Source organism: Colobus angolensis, unplaced genomic scaffold, assembly GCF_000951035.1.
Source record: "Colobus angolensis palliatus isolate OR3802 unplaced genomic scaffold, Cang.pa_1.0 Scaffold57, whole genome shotgun sequence".
NCBI lineage: Eukaryota > Metazoa > Chordata > Mammalia > Primates > Cercopithecidae > Colobus > Colobus angolensis.
The window spans coordinates 11484644-11512583 of NW_012119265.1; the positions used below are offsets into that span (position 1 = coordinate 11484644).

General features: G+C 38.4%; 1 protein-coding gene across 2 annotated transcripts in view; it reads right to left on the bottom strand.

Annotated features, from left to right (window-relative positions):
• Positions 1-21963, bottom strand: part of KCNH5 (potassium channel, voltage gated eag related subfamily H, member 5) — a 364433-nt gene extending 342470 nt beyond the window's left edge. For both annotated transcript variants that reach the window (XM_011961960.1, XM_011961959.1), the window contains exon 1: positions 21845-21963. In XM_011961960.1, the coding sequence (XP_011817350.1) occupies positions 21845-21917 (73 nt within the window). In that variant the 5' untranslated portion in view covers positions 21918-21963. The remainder of the gene's footprint in view (positions 1-21844) is intronic.
• Positions 21964-27940: the final 5977 nt, after the last annotated feature.

Consider the following 27940-nt stretch of genomic DNA (forward strand, 5'->3'; position numbering starts at 1 on the left):
ATACCAAAACTTAAGGGATGCAAGAAAAATAGTTTTAAGAGGGAATTTTATAGCAACAAGGGCCTACATGAGAAAAGAACCCACCAAATAATCAAACTAATGTTATATCTCAGTGAACTAGAAAAAGAACAAACTAAGCCCAAAGTTAGGGGAAGGAAGGAAATAATAAAGATTTGAGCAGAAATAAATGAAATAGAGACTAGAAAAGCAATTTTAAAAGGTCAGTGAAACTACAAGTTGGTTTTTTGAAAAGATAAACAAAATTGACAAACCTTTAGCTATACTAAGAAAAGAGGGAGAAGACTAAAAAACAAATCAGAAATCAAAGAGGAGACATTACAACTGATACCACAGAAATACAAAGGATCATAAGATACTATTATGAACAATTAAAATCTAACAAACTGGCTAATCTTGAAGAAATAAACAATTTCCTAGACATATAGAGCCTACCAAGACTAAATCATGAAGAAAAAGAAAATCTGAATAGACAAATAACAAATAAGGAGATTGATCACTAACAAAAATTCTCCCATCAAAGAAAAGCCCAAACCCTTATACTTTCACTGCTTACTAATTCAATCTTTCTCAAACTCTTCCAAAAAATTAAAAAGGAGAGAAAACTTTCAAATTCATTTTAGGAGGCCAGCATTACCCTGATACCAGACAAGAACACCATGAAAAGAGAAAATTATCCGCCAATATCCCTGAAGAACATAGATGCAAAAATCCTCGATAAAATATTTTCAAACCAAATTCAACAACACATAGAAGGATAATTCACCATGATCAAGTGGTATTTATTCCTGAGATGCAAGGATTGTTCAAACATGCAAATCAATAAATATGATAGACCACATTAACAGAATGAAGGACAAAAACCGTAATATCAATTCAATAGATTCAGAAAAGGCATTTGAAAAATTCCACATTGTTTCATGATTAAAAGCTATCAACATAGTAGGTACAGAAGGTATGTACCTCAGCATAATAAAGGCCATAATAAGCTCTAACATCATATTCAATGGTACAAAGTTGAAAGTTTTTCCTCTAAAATCGGGAACAAGACAAGGATCCCATTCTTACCACTTTTACTCAATTTCTAGCTGAAGTCCTAGCCAGAGCAACTAGAAAGAGAAAGGAAATAAAGCCTTCCAAATAGGAAATAAAGAGGTTAAATTGTCTCTGTTTGCAGACAATATGATCTTATATGTAGAAAAAAACAAAGACTCAAAGCAAAAACTGTTAGAACAAATAAACAAGTTCAGTAAAGTTGTAGGATATGAAATCAACACATGAAAAGCATTTCTATAACAACAAACTATCCGAAAAAGCAATCAAGAAAACAACACCATTTACAGTAGCAACCAAAAAATAAAATAAAATAAAATAAACAGTACTTAGGAATAAATTTAACCAAGAAGGTGAAAGATCTATATGCTGGAAACTGTAAAACATAGACAAAAGAAACTGAAGACACAAATAAATGGAAACATATCCTGTGTTCATGGACTGGAAGAATTAATATTGTTAAAAAGTTCGTACAACCCAGGCTGGGCGCAGTGGCTCAAGCCTGTAATCCCAGAACTTTGGGAGGCCAAGACGGGTGGATCACGAGGTCAGGAGATCAAAACCATCCTGGCTAACACGGTGAAACCCCGTCTCTCCTAAAAAAAGAAATACAGAAAACTAGCTGGGTGAGGTGGCGGGCGCTACTCGGGAGGCTGAGGGAGGAGAATGGCCTAAACCCGGGAGGCAGAGCTTGCAGTGAGCTGAGATCGGGCCACTGCACTCCAGCCTGGGCGACAGAGCAAGACTCCGTCTCAAAAAAAAAAAAAAAAAAAAAAGTTCATACAACCCAAAGCAATCCACAGATTCAATGTAATTCCAATCAAAACCCCAAAGACATGTTTCACAGAAGTAGAAAAAAAAAATCCTAAAGTTTATCCAGAATCACAAAAGACCCCAATAGCCAAAGCAATTTTGAACAAAAAGAAAAAAGCCAGCGAGTCATCATACTACCAGATATCAAAATATACTACAAAGCTATAGTATAAAAGCAGCACGGTACTGGCATAAAAATAGACACATAGACAAATAAAACATAATAGAGAGCCTAGAAATGAAACCACACATTTATAATCCATTGATTTTCAGCAAAGATACCAAAAACATACAATGAGAAAAGGGCAATCTCTTCAATAAAGAATGTTGGTAAAACTGGATATCCCACATCAGAAGAATAAAATTAGACACTCATCTCACACCATATATTCAAATTAACTCAAAATGGATTGAGGACTTCAACATCAAACCTGAAACTATAAAACTGCTAGAAGAAAACACAGAAGGAAAGCTGCAGGCCATTGGTCTGGGCAAAGATTTTTTGGATATGACTTCAATAGCACAGGTAACTAAAGCAGAAATTAACAAATGAAATTACATCAAACTAAAAAGCTGTACAGCAAAGGAAACAATCAACAGAGTGAAGAGACAACCTATAGAGTAATAAAATATATCTATAAACCAAACACATAAGGAGTTAATATGCAAAATATATAAGAAACTCAAACAACTTGATAGTAAGAAAACAAACAACCAGATTAAAACATGGGCAAAGGACATGAATAGACATTCCTCAAAAGACAATATGCAAAGAGCTAACAGTTACATGAAAGAAAGCTTAACATCACTAATCATCAGGGAAATGCAAATTAAAACCACAATAAGATGTTACTTTATACCTCCTGTAATGGCTATTATCAAAAAGACAAAAGATAACAACTGACCAAGATGCCAAGAAACAGGAACTCTTATACACTGTTGGTGGGAATATAAGTTAGTACAATCATTATAGAAAACAGAATGGAGGTTCCTCAAAAAATTAAAAATAGAACCACCAGATGATCCAGCAATTCCACAACTGGGTATATAGCCAAAGGAAATTAAATTGGTATGTCAAAGGGCTATCTGCATGCTCATGTTTATTGCTCCACTATTTACAGTAGCCAAGATACAGAATCAATTGAAGTACCAATCAACAGATGATTTAATAAAGAAAAGTGGTATATATGCCTAATGGAATATTATACACCCTTTGTAAAGAAAAAAGTATTGTCATTTGTGACAACATGGATGAAACCGGAGGACATTATTTTAAGCGAAATAAGTCAGACATAGAAAGACTAACACCATATGATCTTACTTACATGTGCAATGTAAAAGTCAAACTCATAGAAACAGAGAAAAATGGTGGCTACCAAAGGCTGAAGGGTGGAGACACTGGGGAGATGTTGGTCAAAGGTCACAAAATTTCAGTTGGACAGAAAGAGTAAGTTTGAGTGATCTACCATATATCAGGTTAACTACAGTTGATAGCAATATATTGCATATTTGAAAATCTCTAAGGGAGACTTTAAGTGTTCTCACTGCAAAAAAAAAAAAAAAAGAAAAGAAGTGACAAGTGAGGCAACGAATATATGAAATAGCTTGACTTAGCCATTCCACGTTGTAGACATATATCAAAGCATTATGTTTCCTAGACTATGTTTTTAAAAACTTCAAGTTAGTTTGAAAAAAAAAAAACTCTGAGTTGTTAGGTCTGATTGACTACGTGAGCAAATACTTTAGGTATACCTGGCAAATACTTGAATTGTCCATATTCTATATTATTGATTAAAATGTAGATATTTTGAAAAATCGTACTGAAGAGAAAGGCAGTCTTGTTGTATACTATAAACATATTTAATTTTTACTTGTCGACTTTTTAAAACAATTTAAGAAAAGCATTGCAATATACTTATTATTTATTGGTTGAAGGAATTGCTAGTATTCTAGGAAAAAGGATCCCACAGGCTTAAAAAAGAAAGACTGTAAACATTAAAGGATCTGCTGATCTAACAAATAGTGTTTTTAAAACTTTTTTTATTAAAGCTCATAGTAAGAAATAATTTTTTTTTTTTTGAGACAGAGTCTCGCCCTATCGCCCAGGCTGGAGTGCAGTGGCACAATCTCAGCTCACTACAAGCTCCACCTCCTGGATTCACGCCATTCTCCTGCCTCAGCCTCCCAAGTAACTGGGACTACAGGCACCTGCCACCATGCCCGGCTAATTTTTTTGTATTTTTTTAGTGGAGACGGGGTTTCATTGTGTTAGCCAGGATGGTCTCGATCTCCTGACCTCGTGATCCGCCCGCCTCGGTCTCCCAAAGTGCTGGGATTACAGGTGTGAACCACTGCGTGCAGCCAGAAATAATTTTTACATAATGACTCAAGTGTATATACATACATGCAGACATGTACATACACAATACACAATTGAAAAAATTTCTCAGACTACATTTACTCACTACATGAGATGCACTCTACAGTTTCTAACCTATTTCAATTTTGGGTGCATTAATCAAGACCTGTTAAATCAACCCCATAGCCCAATGAAGGGGTGTACCTTACGATTTTAAAAGCATGATTTAAACAACCCTGCAAAGGCTTTACAAACCTCTCTCTCTCTTATAAACAGACTAGTTTTCAAGACATGTGTTAGGATTTGGATCATTCTAACTATTTCATATTAACTCTGCCATTAAAAAATTACCCTGCCCCCATGATAGCATTTTCAATAGCTCTGCAATGGGAACATTCAGACTCCAGCTCAGCAGGGTCCAGCTATCACTACCTATTTGTTAATAAATTATTCCACTTACACTTGAGTAACTCTGCGTAGTAACAAAATTAATAACAAAAGCAACCATTAGTGTAGCCCCTACTCTATGCTAGGTATTGGGCCTGATGTTGTACATGTTATCCCTAATTAGGAAAACTTTATTTCCTCTTTTACTGATCACTCATCAGGCAATAAGTCACAGACTCACAAAGCCTAGATTCCCAAGTCAGAAGTTGCAGCTAGAACACATGTTCCTTAAATTCTAATTCTTGGCTGAAATAATTGCAAATTTAAACTCTTCCTAAGTAGTCTAGGAAATTATGTCTCTTTTTTTGCTTTAGATGGAAAAGTAGGAAGACTAGGAATGAAGGAAAAGTCCTAAAGCAACTCACTGCAGGGAGAACTAACTCTTCCTGTTAGACTGGAGGCAGAATTGTTTAAGGGAAGAACACAGAAGTCAGAATCAAAAGTAGATAATTAAGACTTTGCTTTTCTCTTCAATCCCATTTTTCAAAACATCTACATTTTAACCAATAATACGGAATATGGACAATTCAAGTATTTGCCAGATATACCCTAAAGTATTTGCTCACATAGTCAATCAGACCTAACAACTAAGAGTGTTTTTCAAACCAACTTAAAATTTTTAAAAAGGTAGTCTAGGAAATATGCTCTCCATTCATCTTTATGCTTGAAGTTTAAGTCCAGTAACTGAAACCATCAGTTTAACCACCAAAGAGTTAAGTAACTGGACTGTGTTCACCAGACTTTACCTCGAGGCTTTAATAATTGCATTTTAACTATATGCACTCTGAGTTTATGGCGAACAAACATGAAAACTGCTTTTACCATTTCTGAATGTTTCATAAAACCATAGTTGAGTAAAGTAGACGTGGTGCTAAGTCTACTTTATATGAGATGTTACCAAGTGGTAAACATTTATAACAATCAATATACCATAAGGAGCCCTGACCCAAATATTCTCCCAGAACTTGGATCCCTTCTCCATACCATCAAGTAAGTTTCTGTGAAAAAGCTGGAGAGTTTTAACTAGGCTACTGGGTGCCTGATATACAAACTGGTAACAGTAATGCCCACCATTCTGGGTAGTTATGGAAACTAAGCAAAGTAAGCAGTCTTTATAAACTATTAAAGCAAAAAGCATTTATAAGCTATTATTATCAGGTGCAAGATTATGTTACTGAGTTGTATATGCAGAAGTATCTTGGTGTGTGTGTGGCGGGGGATATATGTATGCATGTAAGTGAAGAACCTAGAAAAAATAAACTGTTAAATATTGACCCTGCAAAAACCGAAACCTATAAAATTATATTTATCACTGAGAACTAAACTACGGAATAAAATACTTGAGAAAAAGGAGAAATAAGAAGAGAGGGAGACAGATTTTTTAATCAAGGCTAGATTAGATAGAAATTGCTGAATATTAACTATCCAGAGGCTTCTTTTTGAAATTTCTCTATTTGTTCACTGAAACACTCTCTATGTATATGAAATATTCAAATAACTGTTGCATTTCCCTGTAGTCACGAAAATTCTTATTTCAACAAATGAAAAATATATTATTAATAAATATTAAAAACAGAATAGCAAATTAATTATAATTGTTCCCGGGAAAATTTTAATTTCCTTTAGCTTTAAAACATGTTGGCGAAAAGAAATCTGATTACAGAGGAATAACTTCTTTGCAAAGCAAATGAGTTACAAATCTAGAAAGTGAGAGGGTCTAGAAGTTTTGGAAACATGATGCCTTTAAAGAAATTGCCCAGAATCTCAGTGACCATCACCCATTCTTATCAACCAATCTTGACAGGGAAACCAGTTCTGGTTTGTCCTCACAGCTCTTAAAGAATCTTGAGCCATGAATTCTGGAAAATGGAACTTTCCTTGAGCTCCAGATTGTTTCCGTCCTTAAAGATGTTTACAAACATTTCAACTCCAAAGGGATCAAACACACAATATGGTCCTGTATGAGTTGCCTAAGAATCAGGGCATTATCCTCACCAGGAGGCAAGAATTTCAGAAGCTATAATTTCACACGTCAGCAGATTCTGGAATGCATCTACAAGGGTCTAAGACTTGAAAACAACTTGAATACAGACTTGAAAACAACTCATGATATTCATTGAAGACTATGCAGTATCCTATCAGAGGTGAACCTAAAATAAAACAAGCACTTTTTTTTCAAGGGTTAGAAAGTTAAAAACGAATCAAAGACCCCTAATTCCAAACGGCCCCCTAGGGATTATTACCAGTGTTTCTCAATCTTGACTGCACCGTTGAGTGGAGTGAAAGTTGAGGGAGATTGGAGGGGGCCACCTAGGAGTTATTTATCCCAGTCCCCACACCCCGAAGATTCTGTTTTAATTGGTCTTGAGTGGAACCTAGGCATCAATATTGATTGTTAAATCTTTCAGGTTCTTTCAATGTGCAGCCAGGGTGGAGAAGCACTAATCTAGTGCAATAATTCCTAGATGCTGGCAGCTGCAATAGAATCTCGTCATGAATGTCAAAAATAGAGATTGCTAAATTCTAATGCAGATGCTCTGAATTGACTCCCTCACAGGTGAATACAAAAATGCAGGCATAGAGGTAAGTCTCTCATGCTCAGCCAAGTCTGGCACACTTTGATCCAGTGCCTTGCTACTCAAAGTATGGACCAGCATCACCTGGGAGTTTACTGGCAATGTAGAACCTGGGACCCACCCCAGACCTTCTGAGTCAGACCTGCATTTTAACAAGATCCTCAGGTGACCCCAGAATGCACCCATCTTCTGCTTTTCCTTTCTTTTATGGATAGGAAAAAAGACCAGGAAAGTTTAAGGACTCGTACAATATAGGAAAAGAGTATCTAGTAGGGGAAAAAGACAGAACCAGGTCTCCCTAAGACTTTCTATTCTATCAGACTGTATTTCTGAACTGCTGTCTAAGCTTTTGTTTCATTTTGTTTTAATATAAGGAGGCACTTCCTCTTTATAGAGCAATTTATTCGGAAAACAGGAAAATAACTACACTTAGGTTAATACTACTACACATTAATTCCTAAAGGAGATCATACACAAATCATGGGATCAACAATCCCGGCTGATAAAAAATTCTGGACAAAGGAAGGTTATATTCAGTCAATAAAGGCAATAGAAGAGCATGTGGGATGTTTCCTCCCTTTCTACAGCAATTCCAGGAGAAAACAATATGTTTTCCTCTGAGCTGCTCTAATATGATTAGATTGGTTTTTGCTTGTTTTTATGAAAATCATATCCTTCTCAGATCCAGAAATCTCACGTACATTAACACTGGTGGTGTGGAGGGGAAGGAAATGGGAGAAATCAAAGCATACAAGCTGGGAGTTACGTAGGAGAAATAAGTCTAGGGATCTAATGCACAACATGAGGACTACAGTTACTAACATTGTGCTTAATAATATTGTATTGTATGCTGAAAATTCGCTAAGAGAGATTTTAGCTCTTACCACACACAGACAAAAGGGTAAATATGGAAGATGATGAAATGGGTTAATTTGCGGGACTGTATAATCATTTCACTATTTATATGTATATAAAACAATGTTATAGGCCTTAAATATATACAGTTTTTAAGATGTGTAGAATAAAAGGGTGGAACAGCTTTTTAGGGGGTTAAGCCTCTGGCTCCCTCTCCTTTTTACCTTTTTTATGCAAATTACTCCCAGAGAGAAGTATTTCAGAGGACTAGCAGTTTTTAAGTATTTTAAGAAATGATAATAAGACACACAAACACATTTTAGAGTACTGAGGAAGAAAGAAAATGGAGTGGAGTCGAGAAGAAAAAGGACTTCACACACACAAAAAAAAAACTTTCACTAATTTATAGATTTGCCAAGATCCAGAGCAGTGTGTGAAGAAAGTCAGCTGCATTTTCCCTCTGACTGTTTTCTTGTAGTTCTAACTTTGGAGAAGCACACCACCCGGAAACGATGGCTCTCGCTCTCAAAGCCCTCAAACCCTGGGACACAGAGCTCCTCCAATAGAAGCGAAGTACAGGCAAGACTAGAAAGCCAGATGAGGGCTATTTCAAGCTGCTTTTCCGGATCACTGGGGCTTCAGTGAGGAAGAATCAGTGCAGGCAGTCGCAGCTCCAGTTATCACCCACCCTTCACAATGCTCCCATTCAAAGAACACACATTCCAAAAATCAATGCCTAAGAAAGAAAATCTGAAGCAAAAGTGACCCAATAAAACCCATGTAGCAATCACTAACTTTTTCTAAAAGGAGTTGGTTGCAGAGGCCTTTTCAACAATGCTTACTGACAAATATTTATTACAAAGTTAGGTTTGGTTTGGGGTTTGGGTTTTATTCAAAAGTTTACTTAGTTTCTTATCCAAGTCAGTTTCTTATCAAAATCTGAAAATACATGTTTCTAATCCATAAGAATGACCAGACTGTCCAAGCTAATTACCTGGCTCCTTTCTGAACTCTGCAAGTAGAATGCAGAAATCACATCTGTACACACTTATATTGAGCTAAGCTGTCTTTGGCTGCATTCTTCTTTTCTTCGAGGGAATGAAAAGGGAGCTAGATGACAGTGATGATGCAGATGGTCTTTAGAGTTTCATTCCAAGCATGGCCTTCTTCCAGTTTTTCCCATCTCAAGGATATCTTCCCTACCTCCATCTGCACGCAGATGCTTGGGCCACAACCTTGGGAGTCATCCTTCACACCTCATCCTTGTCGTCAAATTCATTACTAGATCCTAATAATTCTACCAACAAAACATATCTGATGCATCCATTTCTCTCCATCTCCACTACTACCATGCCAGGCCAGACCACCATCATATCTTGTCTGGACTATTGCACAGAGACCAGACAAGATATGTGGTCTCCCATCTTGCTCCTCCTCCCCTCAACCCTTACAGAAGTAGCTTTTGGGACCATGAGGTTTTTCCACTGCACAAGAAATAAAACACAAAATCTTTCCCCTGAATAGTCAGGCCCCTAACTGTCACTCACCCTTACCTCCTGGCTTTCTTCTGGTTTCACCCAAGGCAATCCAGCTGCGCTAGTCTGTAAGCTTCACAAACTTAACCATTTATTTTCTTTTTCTCCTTGGGAATGTTCACATGCTTTCCCTTTGCCTGAAATATTCTTCTTCCCACTTATCCTCTTGTTACGTCTCACTTTAGGTATCAATTTAACACTACTTCCTTAGAAAGTCCTCCCAATTGGAATTAGATCGTGTTGCACATGATCATCACACCCTTCCCTTTTCATCCAAAATGCTTACCACAATTTGTAATTATATATTTGATGTGGGCTTGGTGAATGCCTGCCTCCCCTACCAGACTCTGAGTTCCACGAGGTCAAGGACCATGCCTATTTGTTCATCGCTGTATACCCACAAATGTTTTATGACTATATCAAATAAAAAATTCTGATTCCTATTTAAAGTCATACAGTCAGTCAACAAATAGTTATAAAGCAATGGTTAGACATTGTCAAGAATGTAGATAAGGACCATGGCAGGTATTTTTTTTTTCAAGGAATAGGCAATGTTTAATAAAAAAAAAAAAAAAAAAAAAAGGTGGGGGGTGGGTGTACAAAGCAGAAAGCAGATATTCCTGCACTTTGAATGGCATCTGGAAACTTGTAAATTTAAATTATACAGTCTGTAATGTTTTGGTTGTTTGTTGCTTTGAGATGGAGTCTTGCTCCGTCGCCAGGCTGGAGTACAGTGGTGTGATCTTGGCTCACTGCAATCTCTGCCTCCTGGGTTCAAGTGATTCCCCTGCCTCAGTCTCCCGAGTAGCTGGGACTACAGGCATGCACAACCACATCTGGCTAATTTTTTGTATTTTAGTAGAGACGGGTTTTCACCATGTTGGCCAAGGTAGTCTCGATCTCCTGACCTCGTGATCCTCCCACCTCAGCCTTCCAAAGTACTGGGATTACAGGCATGAGCCACCGCACCCAGCCTGTATTATTTTTTAAATGTGTCTTCTGGATGAATGATATCTATAGATCTATTTAAGTTTCATAGAACAGTAATAGTGGAAAAATCTGAAGCATATACAGCAATTGTATTTGGGTTAAACAAAATATTGGTACAGATGGCTAAACAGAAACATAATTTATATGTCATGCCCACATCCACAATGTTGATTTGTGGTATGTGCACTGCCCATTTCTATGTCAATGACAGAATCTAAGGCTGGTGTCCTTCATATCCTTACAAAATACACCTGTATCCTACTGTATCCTACAACAATCCTCTAGCAATATAGCAAATGTGCACACATACTTTGTACCTTCCACAATGACACTAATTATTACCCAATAATATTGGCAACATTAAGCAGACCATCACTGTAGGAGTTTAAAATATGCAAAAATGTCTGTTAATTTATTCAAACTTGTTCAGCTGTCATCAAAGATAAAAATATGCTTCCACTTTCTATCTCCTTCACGATCAAAGGTACATTTTTAAGTTTCTGTGTTTCTTTGATGGCATTAACTTCATTTTTTCATCCAGCCAAAGTGGTTCAAAATGCATGAGATACTTTAACATATATTTCTGAAATTCCAGTGGTAGGAATAATAGCAACTTTGTTATTAAAAAAGATTTCTCCACAAAATGTTTAACAATTCAACATTTCTACTTTTAACAGCTGGTGTTTTGTTCATGAAAAAATGACTTTCTAAAATGTAAACTGGTCAGAATCATTAGAAGCAAAATATAATTGCAATAATGGCCTATTTGATGCATAGCCTCATAATACAACAGAAAACTTTCACCCTGATATAATGATAACATTTTACTAAATTTTATTGCAATGAAATTTCTTAAAATACCTGAAGCCATAAGACTTATGCTAGTTACATAATCTTGGGGAATAAAAGCTAAATCAGTCAAGATATATTCATAAGAGGAACAAAAGTATATATTTAATATTTAAGCATCATTTTAAATCCTACAAATAAAGATTTTTGCAAATGGACTGCATCTTTTCTGAGGAGATTACGTATTTTCTTTGAAGTTACGTTTTAATGGCAATTAAACACTAATGGCAAGATAAATGATGAAAAACCTCAGTTAAAAAGCTGGTCCAACTTGCACACATGATAGAAAAACAGAGGAGGCTTTTCTGAATGCATTCACAATCCAATTAATTTTCTAAAGCTTTCTCTTACATGTGTTTAAATTTCTACTCTCTATGCAACGGAGCTAATTGTTCAAGAAAAAGATACAGAGCTACAAATTCAATTCATCTCTCTCCTTTGGCCGGATTTCACTAGGCTGGTTAAAAGAAGAGGCTGATATTTCTGCTTTATTTCTCAGTTTGTCCAAGAATTATCAGGTATTGAAGTAAACAGAACTGATACCTCTTTTGCTCTGGGCAGTCGGTTTTTGTTTGGGGTGGGGATGGACAGGGGTGGTTTGTTTGCTTGGTTTTGGTATTCTCTCCAAAGTAAGCCCTCAGTAAACTGAACTCAAAAGCTTTTAAGCTCAGATCCACCAGTTTCTGCTGGGAAATTCTTGACTACTTAATTTCTTGCTTTCTTCGGGTTAAAAAAAAAAATCTCCCCTACCTTACCTTGTCTAAAGAAAACATTAAAAAGTGAATAGGTAGTAAGTCCTCACTGAGATGAGGCAGTGGGAGATCCACTACAACTGTGGCTTCACCATATCTTCTCAGCAACCCTGAAAGGTGGGTGTCCTCATTCTGGAGAGCCTCAGTGTGTCACCAGGAGTAAGGGCTAGACAGGAGACTGTGTTGTCAAGAACTCAACACCTTTGCTCTTTCCATCCTGGCACTGTGCCTGAGAGCACAATGGAGAGCACTGTTCTGTGAGCCTTGGAAATGCCCTCACAGAGTTCCAGGAAGATTACCAGTTACCTTGATAATGGTTGCTCTAGTAGAGACAGAAGTTGCTTTAGGAATGAGCAAGGAGAATATATCACGCATTTCATTCCTCCCTCTTGGAGACCTCTTGTTTCTGAGCTCAGTTAATGAGGCAACTCTTTCCTTCTGACCTGTAATTCTTTCTTTGGTCCATCACAGTTAGAGACACTGGCTGCGTGTGATGTCAGTTATGGACATGCTTCATGCCTTAAGATGAGTCAGTGTAGTAAATGGGCATGAATTAACTTACTCTGCACCAGCACTTACAGGAGACACAAAAGAAAGCTAAGGATTGATAATCTAGTTGGAAAGTAAGACTAATGTTATACTGAATGGAAAGTCAAAGATGACCCTAACACTTCTCGAGTAAAAAACAAAAATACTAAAGACACTTTGAATAGAAATGGGGAGATAAAAAAAAAATTCAATCTGGAGCCAAAAGCAAATAAATTCTATTCTACCCACACTGAGTTTTAGATGACTTTTGAGTAGTACAAGAAGAGAAATCCTGTATACCTTTGGAAACACAGACCTGGGGCACAGAGAAGATAAAGTTTAAATTATGGCAGAAGACAAACTTTCCCTGAAAAGTAGGATGGAGATGCAAGAAAGAAAGTTGAAGGGAGAACTTGTGTTCAACTCATTCTTTAGGAAGGAAAAGGAGAGGAGGGAGGAGGAGAGGAACAAAAAGGGAAGCCAGTAGAAAGGGCAGCAGGGCATGTAAGCTCATGACAGCTATAAGAGGAATGGTGGAGAGGATAGGGGAGTATAGTTTCAAACCCTGCAAAGTAAAAAAACATATGGACCAAGAAAAGGTCTTAAGATTTACAAGAATGCTCACTTGTAATTTTCTAGGAATTTTCAGCATTATGGAGTAGACAGAAATTATTTGAAAAGAGGTGCAGAAGAAAATGGTGACTAAGAATTAAAAATATCAACTATAGATAGTGCATTCAAACATTTAAATAACTAAATGATAATAATAACTAATGGCATGATATAATGCTTATTATGTGCCAGGCAACGTTCTCCGTACTTACATGTATTGCCTAACTTAATCTTCACTCTAACCCCATAAACTAGGTACTATTATTACTTGTATTTTATAGATAAGGAAACTAGGTACAGGGAAGTTAAGTCACCGAGCTAGTAAGTATCAGAGCCAGGACTCTAATGCAGGCCTCTAGAACCTAATAAATATGTACATGCCCTCCACAGAAAAACAGGAGAAACATTGTTTTTGTCATTGTGTTCATTATGAATCCCTAGTGCTAGATCCCTGCCTAGCACATAGTAGGTACTCAATAAAATGTTGTTGCATTAATGGATAATTAACTAGAAAGGGCATGAGAGCCAAGCAAAAGGATCAGCATTGTATTTCAGAGCCTTTATTCTGAGACTCTTTAACCCCCACTGAGGAACTCCTCTATTTTTTCAATGCTGTAAATATATAAAAATAAACTCATTGTTCTATAATTTGCCCCCAAATTTAAAAAATAAAAATAAATGCCAGCAGATCAAAAAGGGTTTACAGAAAAGATCAGGACAAAGATTAACTTTTCCCCTGAATCCAAGTGAGTTGTTCCATTTTCAGTTAAATATGGAAACCTGAGGCTGGTCCTGCAGTCTCTAAAAATCTAAAAGTCATTTTCCTCTTCTACTGGATACTGCACACTGCTGTAAGCTGCTCCCCAAGGCAAAACTCACTCAGAAGGTACTTAAGCAGGTAAGGATTGATTCCCAGGGATAAAACTCACCATCAATAAGTCCTAACTGCAAAGTTGTTAAAATAATTTAGTTAGAATCTACAAATTTTTGGCCGGGCGCGGTGGCTCAAGCCTGTAATCCCAGCACTTTGGGAGGCCGAGATGGGTGGATCACGAGGTCAGGAGATCGAGACCATCCTGAGCTACACGGGGAAACCCCGTCTCTACTAAAAAATACAAAAAACTAGCCGGGCGAGATGGCGGGCGCCTGTAGTCCCAGCTACTCGGGAGGCTGAGGCAGGAGAATGGCGTAAACCCGGGAGGCGGAGCTTGCAGTGAGCTGGGCGACAGAGCTAGACTCCATCTCCAAAAAAAAAAGAATCTACAAATTTTTAAGCAGTTCTTTCTGGTATAAAATAGTCCAGCTTTCAAGCTCTTGACGATTAAAACAAAAATGGTAGAAAATATTTCAGTCGTACCTCAATTTGGAATAGGAAATGAACATGGGATCCGTTTCATATTCCTTTCTCATCCTCTCTGAAGTATCATCTGATTTGCTCTATGCAGTGTGGTTTCTGTTTTCAGATATATGCATTGATTAACTAAATAGTTAAACTATGTAATTACTTATTCAAGCTCACTTAATAGATTTAATCAGCATTGGCTTGGGGAAAGAATTAATTACGGTCTTTGTTACTTTAGGAGACAAAAATCAAAAAAGCATTTATTCAACGCATACTTACTGCTATGTGCTCTGCACACCAGAGAACATAAGCGTCTTTTTAAGATACAACCCATATCCTCAAGGAGCTTAGTTCATATACCAAAATTTTCATGACTTCCCAATTATATGTCCTTACATCTACAAACTGTTATGATTTTGCACGTAAGCTTAGATCTCAAATTGTGTATCTTTTGAAGTCCACATGACTTTGCACTTAATAGTTATATTTCTGTAATGGGACCAGACCCAAAGAGAGAGATAAATCTATTTTTGGTAAAATTTCAAATAGCTTTCTAACCACACTTTCTTTCTAAATTACTGTGCTCATTAATTTTTCTCTTTTTCCCTTTGGCAACTTAATATATCACAAAACTACTATCTAGAATTTATATAAATAAGTCTCTTTACTAGGTAATAGTATCCACATATAACCACATACTAAAATGATGTCTAAAATACACACTGATTTATGTGACAATAGTTATTACTGCCTCCATTTGATCAAATATATTTCTAGACTCAGCCTTTCTAATATATTAGCTACTATATTATATAAAATAGGAATATTTAAATGATTCTTTTTAATTATCTTTAAATGATGAAAAGGATTCATGTCATGTATTATTAAGCTAGACTATTTAGTGAAAAATGCTGAGGACTTTTTTAAAATTCTGCTTTGCTATTGGTAAAGGAACTCGTTTCATAAATGTCCATTGTCTGGAATACATCAACACTACTTTCTTTGACCTCAATTTCCACAACAATAATTGTCACTGGTTTTGGGTTGTGATGTTATTCATGTTTATCTGATTCACAACATATCTCTTTTATTTATAAAAGTATTTTAAGGCACATTTCAATTTTTCCCATTAAAACCAATTTTGTATGGAACATTTCAAAGTATGTCTCGATATATAATCAGATTTCTAACCCTACTAAAAAGAAAAAAGAATTGCCTTAAACCGAAATTCAGATTTACTAAGAGGAAACAAAATCTCTTAAAACAGTCTATCCCCAATCCTATCTTTTGAAGTTTAATAATTTGAAGAACTTTGAAAATATTATTTAATAATTTTAAATAATTTAGCTTTGTATTTAATTTTTAAAATTTAGGTAAAAATAAAATACTAGGATTACATAACATCCTGAGGAAGTAACTATAAATCTTTAAACTATCTTTTGATAAAATTAAAGCACTGTTATGAACTGATTCTATTTCACCAATTCAATATAAATTATATGAAGATGTCTCGTAGAGAAAAATTCTGTTGAAGTGGGAAATATGTAATCTTCTCAGTATGAAGCATTATATACAGGTCACTTTTCTGCAAGACTTTATATTTCATATACTATATATATGAAATGCTGAAATTGTGTATTACAATAAAATTTTATCTGCTAAAGAAAATGCTCTATTGGTCTGCAATGTATTTAAATCCATTTCTTTACAGAAACAATTTTTATCAATATCACATTTGTGTAGTTATAAAATGTTGATCACTATCAACTAAAATAAATTCTAATAATTAATATAATAAATACTTTTTTCATTTAACTTTCCTGCATGTCTTTCATTTTAGATACTTTCTTCCAAGAGCACCAACTAACTACATTGACTCCCTCCCAGTCAAATTTTGGGGAGGACGAGCAAGGTGGGTGAAGAGGGAGGAGGGAACAGAAAAAGAGAAAAATATTAACTACTTGGTTCACCTGTGACAGAAGCCAGAGTGACCTCTTGTGGTAAATACTAACTACAGTACTTTGGTGAACAGTACAACCTTTTCCTAGGCTACACTCTGGAGAATGCAGAAGCATTGTTCCTCCAAGCTAAGAAACTCGGCTGTGACTCACAAGGAAAGAAAGAGATAAACACTGACTAAACTAAAGGGCTTCTTTAGGAAATCTACTCAGTCGCTATCAATTAAAATAATCATAACTACTCCCTTCTATTAAAAATAATGTTTATATGGTCCTTTTAGCAAGTCAGTTACAAGGTGCCTAGGTAGATGGATTTCTTACACATCCTACTTCTGGAATCAAGCAAAAGATAGACAAAGAGGGTAATTTCTAGTGAAGATAACAGTATCTTAGAATAAGCATCCCTCTATCAGCAATGTGCTGCATTTATTATATAACAGAGTGCGGGAATCTAATGCAAGGGACAATCTTGTGGCTTATGTATAAACATAATTTAGGAAGTGGTCAGTATAATTTCAACCTCTTTGATATTTTAAATGTTAAAGTGGTACATTATAGGACCTGAGTAAACCAATGCTTCAAAAACACTGTGTGGTTTTACCAATATTTCCTGAACAGTGTCTTAGATATTAAAGAAAACCTTTCAAGAAAAAGTGTCAGTAACTTTATAACAACAACCAAAATAAAGTCCATTTGTTTTCCATCATTTCTTTTAAATTGGCTAATTGTAAACGTTAATATTCCTTTTTGGTTTTGTTTACAGATCACTAGTTCTGCTTCCTCTCTTACAGGTTTCTTTTAAGACCTCAGTTTGTACAAATGTCAATTACAGCATGAAAATAATTTTGGACTTTTCTACAAGTAAGAGATAGCTGAGTAAAGAAAGTGCTTGTGCAACCTAGCTATCTCAAGCAGAATGAAAAACTGAGGATATTGAGCTTCTCTCTTGAAAGGTAAGTGGTTCATAAAATACTGCCTTCTCTGTTGTCTTCTTTCCTGAACCCCTTTTCTTCCCCAAAAAGAAAAACATTTCTAGTTTTCCACAAAACTAAAATAAACTTCCAATTTGTCATAATGCTTAAAATATTAAATAATTAATTTCTAGTTAAAAGGTATTAATTTGTAGTTATAATTTTTCAAAATAGCAATCTAGTTTACTGTCACCCAAAGTAATCATTTCTGCCTATATGCTAAGGAATTGAAGACAACATATGAGTAAAACGTGCTGCCCAAAGACAAAATCAGGTTGAAGATCTTTGAAATATTTTTTGTCTTTTGAATCTAAATTTTAACCTAAAAGTCCTAAAAACAGTTACTTTCTTCCAGATACTAAACCTCTACCCACAAGTTTACTGCTCCCTAGAACCCAATTTAGATTAACAGTTTGCATAAATAATTGAAATTTAAATAAAGGAAGGTATCCTAATAATGTTCTAGACACAAATCTAGTCTGTAAGCCCTTGGGGCAGGGTGCTTCTGGGAGACTTTGCTCAGCAGTAATGAACTCACCATATAGTCCTCTAAACCTTCCCTTACTAATGGCTTATTTTGATTGTACTAGCCAAAAATTTGTCTAAACAGTCCTATAGCATTTATACTTTAACCTTTATAACTTCTTAGAGTAATAATGCTCTCTATATTTACTAGAATCACATGCTAAGAATTATTATAATTCCTTTTGTCTAGAAATTATCTTTTAAAACTAAAAAGAATTCCTTGCTTCTTTTGATATTTGGCTATAAAGTGTGTGTGTATCCATCCTACTCAATGGCCCTCATTATTTTATTTTATAGACTTTGAATCACCAGTAACAACTTGCAATGCTGGCTTATAACAGACTGAGTCAATTGAATAAGAAAAATAAAAATCCAATCTCAAGAGGCATGAAATAATAACATAGGTTACAGTTGCTACTCTGGAGTACGGAATACAGCGCTGTTATTCTGGGAAACTGCATCTAAGGAGTTTGGAACTTTATTAAGAAATCGTCAGATATAAAAGTAATATTCAAATATGCCACACTTCTTGCTTTTTTGTTTCACATCATCAAAACGTGTTCTGGTAAATTTGTAACTGGCTGAGATTTCAGTTCATTGGTGATATCCATGGACTAATAAATGTCTGACATTTTCTCTTTGTGTACATTTCCTTTTCATGTCCCATAATCTCTCTCTCCGCCACCCCACCCCTTTCTCTCTGCTGTGTGTTTTGTTTTGTTTTGTTTTCTACATCTCTTATTTTGCTCCTTGTGTGCAAGAGAGAGAAAAAAAGAGTTAGATTGCTTCCTCTGTGTCTGTAGGGTGGTAGACATACTTTACAGACAAACCCCAAAATAGGAGAAGTAGGAAATTCCTCTTTTCAGTTTTCTGGGTGGATGCCTGACCAGCTGAGTGTTTATCTATGTGGCTGTGTATTATCTGGGCGTCTCTCTATATGTATTTCTATGTTTGGCTGACTCTCACTATAAGATCTGACTTTTCATGAGAAGAAAATGATGTTGTATCAGAAAGAGCTTTTCTTGGGGTTCAGTAAAAAAGACAAGGCCAGCCTCTGTTTCTTCAATTGTTAAATAGATTGGGAGTGCTGGGTTCTATTCCTTCTCTTCCTACTAAAGCTCTGCCAACAGTTCACTTTCAATGTTGTTAAGTTAGTGAATAATGAAAGCTTCAAAGAGACAAACCTGATCCATCTGTGAGAATCTTGAAGGGAATTTTCTATTAGTCTCAATTAGACAAGTTCTCAGGATAAATTTTTCTATTTCTCTGCCAAATCATATAGAAATTACAACAACTGCGGGATATCCCCCCCGTGAATGTGTAGACCAATTTAATACCATAATTCTCAATTTCTGAGGTTCTTCCTATAAAAGAGGTCCTGAGACTTTTCAGCATTTATCACACACACCTGCATATATACTCGCTACAAATATCTAACACACTTCAAACAGTTCAGGGTCTTTACGTAGTGGTATTCAAAGTTAGCCATAGGCAATAAGAGGTGGCATTTAAGTGCCAAAACAGATAAATTTTCATTTGCACTTGGTATTATCCGGGAAAGAAACATTTAACCAATGAAATGATTATGAACATGAAGTGTAAAAAAGATAAAATATTAATTTGAGTGGTAGATATAAAATGGAGGCAACAGAAACAGACATTTCTAAGCCACCTATGGTAAATCTTCATTTCATAGTACATCTACAATTTTTTAAAATTCAAAAAACTATCTCATAGTTTCATAGGTCTGTATAAGAAGCTTCAACCAAAGTTGCTATATTAGTAAAATTTAGTCAAGGGATTCTCACGTTCTTTCTCTTTATAATGCAGAACAATCATAAGCCTGCAGATTTTATTTTTTAAGACCTTCTCTGAAAAGTCCTCTCATAAACCAAATTGCGTGGAGTTGAAATAACCCAAGAGGATGAGAAAGCTGAAATAAGACTTATATATTTAACTAATTCCAATAACCCACACATTTCCCCCAAACTGTTTGAAGAGTAATATCCCCTTGTATTATAGGCTTAGTATAATATTAATACAAGAAGGTAATGTATAAGTATAAAAATTGCCTACCATTATGAATTTATATAACTAAAATATATTACAGGTATTTAAAAGAATACTAGGCCAGACCCTATTAGCTATTTTTTCCAACCCAAATACAACACTACTGCTTTAGACTTGTATTGTTTCAGGCATTGGCCAAAATGAAGAAATAAAGTTTAAAACCTCCAATTAAAAACAAACAGCAAGTCAGATATTTGGGGAAAATACTTTGAGACACTTAAATACAGTTAGTCTCAAAATTAGAGGAAATATTTGCAAGCCTAGTCTTAAAAGAGTTTCTAATCTAAGAATTGGTATAATCTAATCTACCATTTAGGGAAAGCATTATTCATTTAATTATTTATCATTTCAGTGTGCCTCTGTCTTTCTGTGTGCCTCCAACCAGGCAGGGAGCCTCTTAAGAAGATGGGATGTGTATTAATTACCTTTTTTTAATTCCAAGAAACCACAGAGTGTCTATGGTATAAGGCACCCAAATAAATATTGTTTCAATGAATGAACAAACAAGGCACTATGGAACTGCATAGAGTATTTCCATTGTTTTCTTCCAAGCTCTACTGTACTCCATATACAGAAATGTCTTTCTCATTATTCTCCAAGCAAGAGATCTCAAAATAACAGCCCCTGAAGGAAAAACTTTAAAAGATACTCAACATATCTTACTTATGAAGTTTAAAATTATACAAAAGAATTACAAAACAAGTAGAAAATGCAGATTTCAGTAAGATGCAAAGTTTATAAGGTCTTAAAATGTGGAAATATATAACCATTCCCATCCAGAATATCTTGTAGGAAATGAATGTATAAATGGATGGTATTTTAAAGACACATTAAGGCGAGAAAACATTAACGTCAGTAGCAAGGTAGGATGGCATCTTTTTGATTTTTTTTTCTAGTTGCATTAAAAGCACAATAGTTACTGCTTCACTTCTACGTTTCTCATGTTTAAGTCAAACGAAATATATAGACCAATGTACAGTGAAAAACATAGCAAGAAGAAACTTTAAACACCAATTTGTCCACAGTAATTGCCTTCCCATTTTTCAAGCACTGAACTCTTTTTTAGGTTCAACCTCAACTACTCTCCCCAGCACAAAGCACATTTCCCCGTGCCCATGAAGCCAAAAGCCTTTCCAGAGATTTAAATCTTGTTAAGTAGCCACTTTCGCAGCCATTCCCAACTTGAGGGAAACCTTTCCACTGAGATTAACTCAGAATTTGGTCAGTCCCTGCTGCTCACTTTGGGGGGAAATGTGGGAGAAGGAAGAACAAGAAAGATAAAAGCAAAACTCAACTCTATGCTCCAGATGTACCTACACCCTATCCAACCCCTTTCTTTCCTCCAGTTCTGGGCTCTGGACAGGTGGGAGGGGGTAAGTCTGTCTGGTAGGAAGGGGATGCAACTAACTTTCCTCCACCATCTCATTGCCACCCCACCCCACCCCAAATCCAGCCCAAGGGGTAACTGAAACCACCAGGTAAGGCTGCTTGCATCCCCCTCCCCCCTTGGAAGAGGGATGGGATGGAGAGGATGGGGGGCGCGTGTGGGCGGGATGGAGGTAGGGGTGTTCTGAACTATAACTCTCCTTACCACTGGAGCGCCTGACGATGTTCTCCAAAAATGTGTTCTGCGGTGCCACCAGCCCTCTCTTGCCCCCCGGCATCCTGGGTCTGGAGAGCAGCGGCCAGGATCCGCGGCGGGGGAGGGGGGGATGCAGGAAGAGAAGGTGGAGGAAGAGGAGGAAAAGGTGGAAGAGAAGATTGAGCCGAAAGAAGAGGGGGCGCGGCGGCGGCGACGGGGTCCCCTGACTGTATCTCCAGCCCGACCCGGATGAGCAGCTCTGGGGAGGAGGACCAGGCAGTTCATGGTAGTAGCGCTCCCCTGGCCGCCGCTGCCCAGACTGTGGCGGTGCCGCACACGGGGCTCTGGAACTGCAGGCTCCGCGGGGCACAGTGCGCCTGCGCCGCCCCCGCTGTCGCTGTCCCGCCGGTGCTGATGCTGAGGTTGCTGCTGAGGCTGCTACCGCGGCGGCGGGCGCCTGGGCGGGGGCTCGGCATCTCTCCCCCTGCTGGGGAGCGCCAGAGCGAACTCAAGCCCACACTCTCCCAATCCGCCTCAGCTCAGGCACAGACCCCTTCCCCGCGCCTTCGTCTCCCGGTCTCCTCGCCCACCCCCTCGCGCAGCGAGCTCCTGGCTGCCCAGCGCAGCCCAACTTCTGATGGGCTGTGCGCCTGGTGGTTGCTCCTCTCCCCGGAGATCCAGGCAAGCGATCGCTGTCCAATCGGGCCGGTGGAATGGGAGAAACGGGTGCCAGAGAGAGCAGTGGCCAGTCGGAGGCTCACATCTCGGCGTCTCCCGCTCGGGTCCCGAATCAGGGCTGCTGGCGCGGACGCGGCTCCCGGGGCGGAGGTGCGGCCAGGCTCCAGCTCCAGCTCCAGCTCCAGCAGAGGCTGAGAGCCGGGCAGGGACTGGCTGGGCGGCGCGCGGGGACACAGAGCAGCCACCTGACGCTGCTACCGCCCCCCTCCGGGCTCCGGCGCCTGAAACCTTCGTGAACACTGGCGCTTTCCGCACCGCCCTTACCCCACCTCCGGAGCGGGAGCGCCAGCTCTGAAGTCCGAGCGCACAGCCGGCGCCCGGAATGGCCCCTGCGACCCGCGCCGGGCTTGGCTTCTGGGGGAGCGTGCGGCCCCAGGGCCGCTGAGTGCAGGAGGTGAGCCGCGAGCCCGCCACCGCTGCAAAGTTGCGGGAAAGGTCGCACTTGATGCGAAGAGTAGGGGAAGAGGGTGAATAATTCACACCCGAGAGAGGGGGAGTGAGGTGGGCAGCATTAGCGATGGAAAAACGGTAAAGGCTGTGAGGGCGAAGATGGGCCAGGGTGGGGCAGGGCAGGAATCACCTCTAACAAACCCAACTCCCAGGCGTTGAGAATGGACAGGAGCGGCACCTTTACAAACAGTCCAAAAGGCTGAATGTGTCACAGAGAAGGGAAAATGACATAAATGCGAAAGGGGCGGAGAGAGATGGAAAGGAAAGAGGAGCCCACGCTGAGGCACCTTCCTTGATCTACGGCAGTGGTTCTCAAAGTGGCCTGGACTGGCAGCATCCGCAGCTGCACCACCTAAGAACTTGTTTAAAATGCAAATTACTGGATTCTACCCCAGAGTTAGGGAGCCAGGAACTCTGAGGATTGGGTTGACCCATCTGTTTTAACAAGCCCTCCAGGTAAATATAATACATGTAAGGCTTCCTGTCTTCTCTGGGGGTTGCACCTGGGCCTGTCGAGAAAGGACGATTGTGTAAACAGGGTCAAAGAGTGGGGGACCAAAAGTGCACTGCCGTGGCGCCAGCGGTTGTTGGTGGAGCGAAGTCTTGAGTGTTGAAGGCGAAAAGATAGTTGGATGGGTGCGGCCCCTTTTGCTAGAGTCAGAATGTGCTAGAGGAGAGGTAACTGCGTTAGAAATTATCAAGGTCAGATTACCAGAAGCAGGGAGAATACCCAGGCAGGGGTGGAAGTACACATCTCAGCACCTGTCCCCTTTTGGAACCCCGTAGATTACTAATTACTGACCTCAAGACAGGATCTCTCTCTCTCCCCCGCCCCCGTCTCCCTCCTCTCTCCCCCTTTCCCTCTCTCTCCTCTCTTCTCTTCTCTCCCCCTCCCCTCTCTCTCCCCCCTCCCCTCGTTGACACGAGGCAATTTTATTCTGCTAAAAATCTTTATGCAAAAAAAAAAGAAAATCGAGAGACTCGGTGGAATAACACCAGGCTATTCTAGCTTTCCACAGGAAGTGCTGCTGGCCATGGAGCTTATCCCCTTGCAGTTAAAATGTCTTTTAAATACATCAGGTGTGTTTAGTTAAATAACAAGAGACTCAGGTGCAGACCGGATCCATAGTGAGCTTGCCACCGAAGCACTCAGAGATATGGCCAGGTTACAACTCCCTCCCTGCAGTTAGTGGAAAGAATTGAAACCACCATCACCACAGCAGCCTTAAACACATGATTGAATTTCTAGCAACTCTTTTGTGACCTGTGTTCAAATGATGCTAAACGAATCAGCCATTCATTGGCTGGGTTGGTGAATAGACAGGCTTATTTTTTAAACATATGTATAATTCATTGATTACTGTTCTAGAATTCTAGCATGCTATAATAATTCCATCATTAACAGAGAATATTTCAAATCTATATGTTCTTTTGCACATCATCAGCTGCCCACATCTCGCCTATGGTTATTGATTTAAAATCTCAGGTTCTCAGCATTTCCTATCTAGTATCCTATTCCTATCCTTGTTCCTAATCATTCCTCTGTGGGTGTATTAGCTCACATTTCCCAAAGAGGAAATTCTTTTGGACTCCATTAAGACACAATCACAAAACTACTGGTAGAACTTTCTTATTCGCATCTGCAGATTCGATTAAAATGACATTTATCCTTTCTTCTTTGTTTTTAATAACTCCATAGCATTATGATGTTTGGATTATTTTAATGATCATAAAAAATGTAGTTGTGAAGTGTCCAAAGGTTACACACTTTTCTTAATCTTCTAGCTTAAGTTTTCATTTTATAAAGGAAGAAACCAAGACCCAGAGAGATGAAATATCCTGTCCCAGATGACACAGTGCTTTAGAACAGTCTGCACTGAGACTAGAATCAGGTCTCCTGACCCTGTAGTCAGAGCGCCTTGTAAATAATAGAAAATAACCTAATCTTAGGCTAGTGTGGTAACAACCAGCAACATCAAGGATCTCTATTGCCATCAATGATTTTGCAGCCCATGAGAGAAGAGAAATGCTTCGCAACAACTTGCAACTTTTCCCAATCAAAATAGAGTCAAGAAAAATACAGTAGCAGCATCATATAGATTGACTGGCCCTAAGGAATGTGCTGGCCAATTGCAACAAGGTGCTAATACAGCATTTTAAAAGTGTGTTACAGACCGCAAGATTTAACAGATGAGAGAGACAGGAATTAGAAAGCTTCAATGTCACACAAAGAAAAAGCTTCATTTTGTTATATTGCCAAAACTCCATTTTAAAACAGAATCATTTGTTCTTTTCTTCTGTCCCTCCAGATATGGTAATTAGACCTTGTCCGTCATAACCAAGAATTCCAGTCCCAGAAGTGTTCACTGACTCCTAAATCACAGCAGAATGGAAGCTGGCTGAGTGAACTGCAGGTGTGTTCCAGTTAATCGAAACCAATATAAACATGAAGGCTTAGAAAACTGATGTAGGAAGTAATGATTTGGAATTATTACTGATTCACTGAAGGACTTTTTTTAAATCAAATACCCCTCCTCTGAAGATTTTCTAATATAATTTACTTGACAGTAGCTGTAATTATATGTAAATTTTCAAAAATGCATTACAAATAGGTTCAGTTGGACTTACTCTTTGATCCCTTATGTGCAAATGATCCAACCACTACTTTCTTGGGAAATTTTTCTCCTATTTCCTGCTTTCTGTTTCTGAGCAAACCCCAGTACAGCATCAAGTTACAACCTGTATGTAGATGCTAAATGGGTGGCTCTGATGGAGGAATGGGAAGAAGGAAAAAAATAAAGGGGCAAAAGTGATTCCCTATCATGGCCTCCAAGGTTGGCCTCACTAGCAGCAGCATCGCTCCATTCCATTTTTTCCTCCCTAAGCCTCACTGCGTGCCTTTCCACAAAGCCCTATTCCAACTCTAGCAGTGAAGCATAAAAACATTACTAAATTCCTCTGCATGCACCAAACCCCACATTTACACCTATATCTTCTACCTTTCCTCCTTTCTGCTCCCTGCCCCACTCAGGATGGAAGTTGAGAGAAAGCAGACTAGAAAGACCTAGTGCTTGGACTGTGGACCCAGACTACCTAGAATTTAATCTTGCCTCTCCCACTTACTAGCTATATGACCCAGAGCAGATTATTTAACCACAACTTCTCTTTCTATAAAATGGGGACAATAATTACCTATTTAATAGTGCTGCTATGGAGATTTAGTTCCTATTTGAAAGCAATGCAGACAATATCTGACAGGTAATAAGCACTATGTAAGTGTTTGAAAGCAAATACATTAAACTAAAGAGCTTCTGCACAGCAAAAGAAACTACCATCAGAGTGAACAGGCAACCTACAGAATGGGAGAAAATTTTTGCAATCTACTCATCTGACAAAGGGCTAATATCCAGAATCTACAAAGAACTCAAACAAATATACAAGAAAAAAACAAACAACCCCATCAAAAAGTGGGCAAAGGATATGAACAGACATTTCTCAAAAGAAGACATTCATACAGCCAACAGACACATGAAAAAATGCTCATCATCACTCGCCATCAGAGAAATGCAAATCAAAACCACAATGAGATACCATCTCACACCAGTTAGAATGGCCATCATTAAAAAATCAGGAAACAACAAGTGTTGGAGAGGATGTGGAGAAATAGGAACACTTTTACACTGTTGGTGGGATTGTAAACTAGTTCAACCATTATGGAAAACAGTATGGCGATTCCTCAAGGATCTAGAACTAGATGTACCATATGACCCAGCCATCCCACTACTGGGTATATACCCAAAGGATTATAAATTATTCTACTACAAAGACACATGCACACGTATGTTTATTGCGGCACTATTCACAATAGCAAAGACTTGGAATCAACCCAAATGTCCATCTGTGACAGACTGGATTAAGAAAATGTGGCACATATACACCATGGAATACTATGCAGCCATAAAAAAGGATGAGTTTGCGTCCTTTGTAGGGACATGGACGCAGCTGGAAACCATCATTCTTAGCAAACTATCACAAGAAGAGAAAACCAAACACCGCATGTTCTCACTCATAGGTGGGAACTGAACAATGAGATCACTTGGACTCGGGAAGGGGAACATCACACACTGGGCTTATCATGGGGAGGGGGGAGGGGGGAGGGATTGCATTGGGGAGTTATACCTGATATAAATGATGAATTGATGGGTGCTGACGAGTTGATGGGTGCAGCACACCAACATTGCACAAGTATACATATGTAACAAATCTGCACGTTATGCACATGTACCCTAGAACTTAAAGTATAATAAAAAAAAAAAAAAAAGAAAGCAAATACATGAGCCTTTTCCTCCCCTTCTACTTTCATTTACAGTGAAGGCTCTAGATAGTGGTCACTAATAAGGTTCACTAATATCCAGTTGCCTTTTCCTGCTCTTTGAAATTAGTGTGGCTATGCAACTAATGTTGGTCAATGAAACAGGAATGAGGGAAACGGTGTTACTCCCAGGTGAGCATCTAAGTACCAGGACTTATTTTCTCATCCTCCTCTTCCTCTGCCTCAGTGACTAAGGAATGCCAAGAAGTACAAGGAGAATACCTGCCCAGAAGTGTTACCTAGACCTGCAGTAGACATTATATAAGCAGGAAGTAAACCTCTGTTGTGTTAAGACACTGACAATCCAGCACTATGTGTTACTGTGTCATAACCTAGTCTATCTATGCTGGCTGGCACAGGTTATTAACTTGCTTTGGGAACAGGAGATTAGAGGAACAATAATTCTCCATCCTGACTGCACATTACAGTCACCCGGAGACTTTATAAGAATCCCAAAGCCACGGCCCAGACCAAGTAAATCAAAATTCCAAAGGATGAGACACAGGCATTACTATTTTTTTTTTAAGTTCCCCAGGTGATTTCTT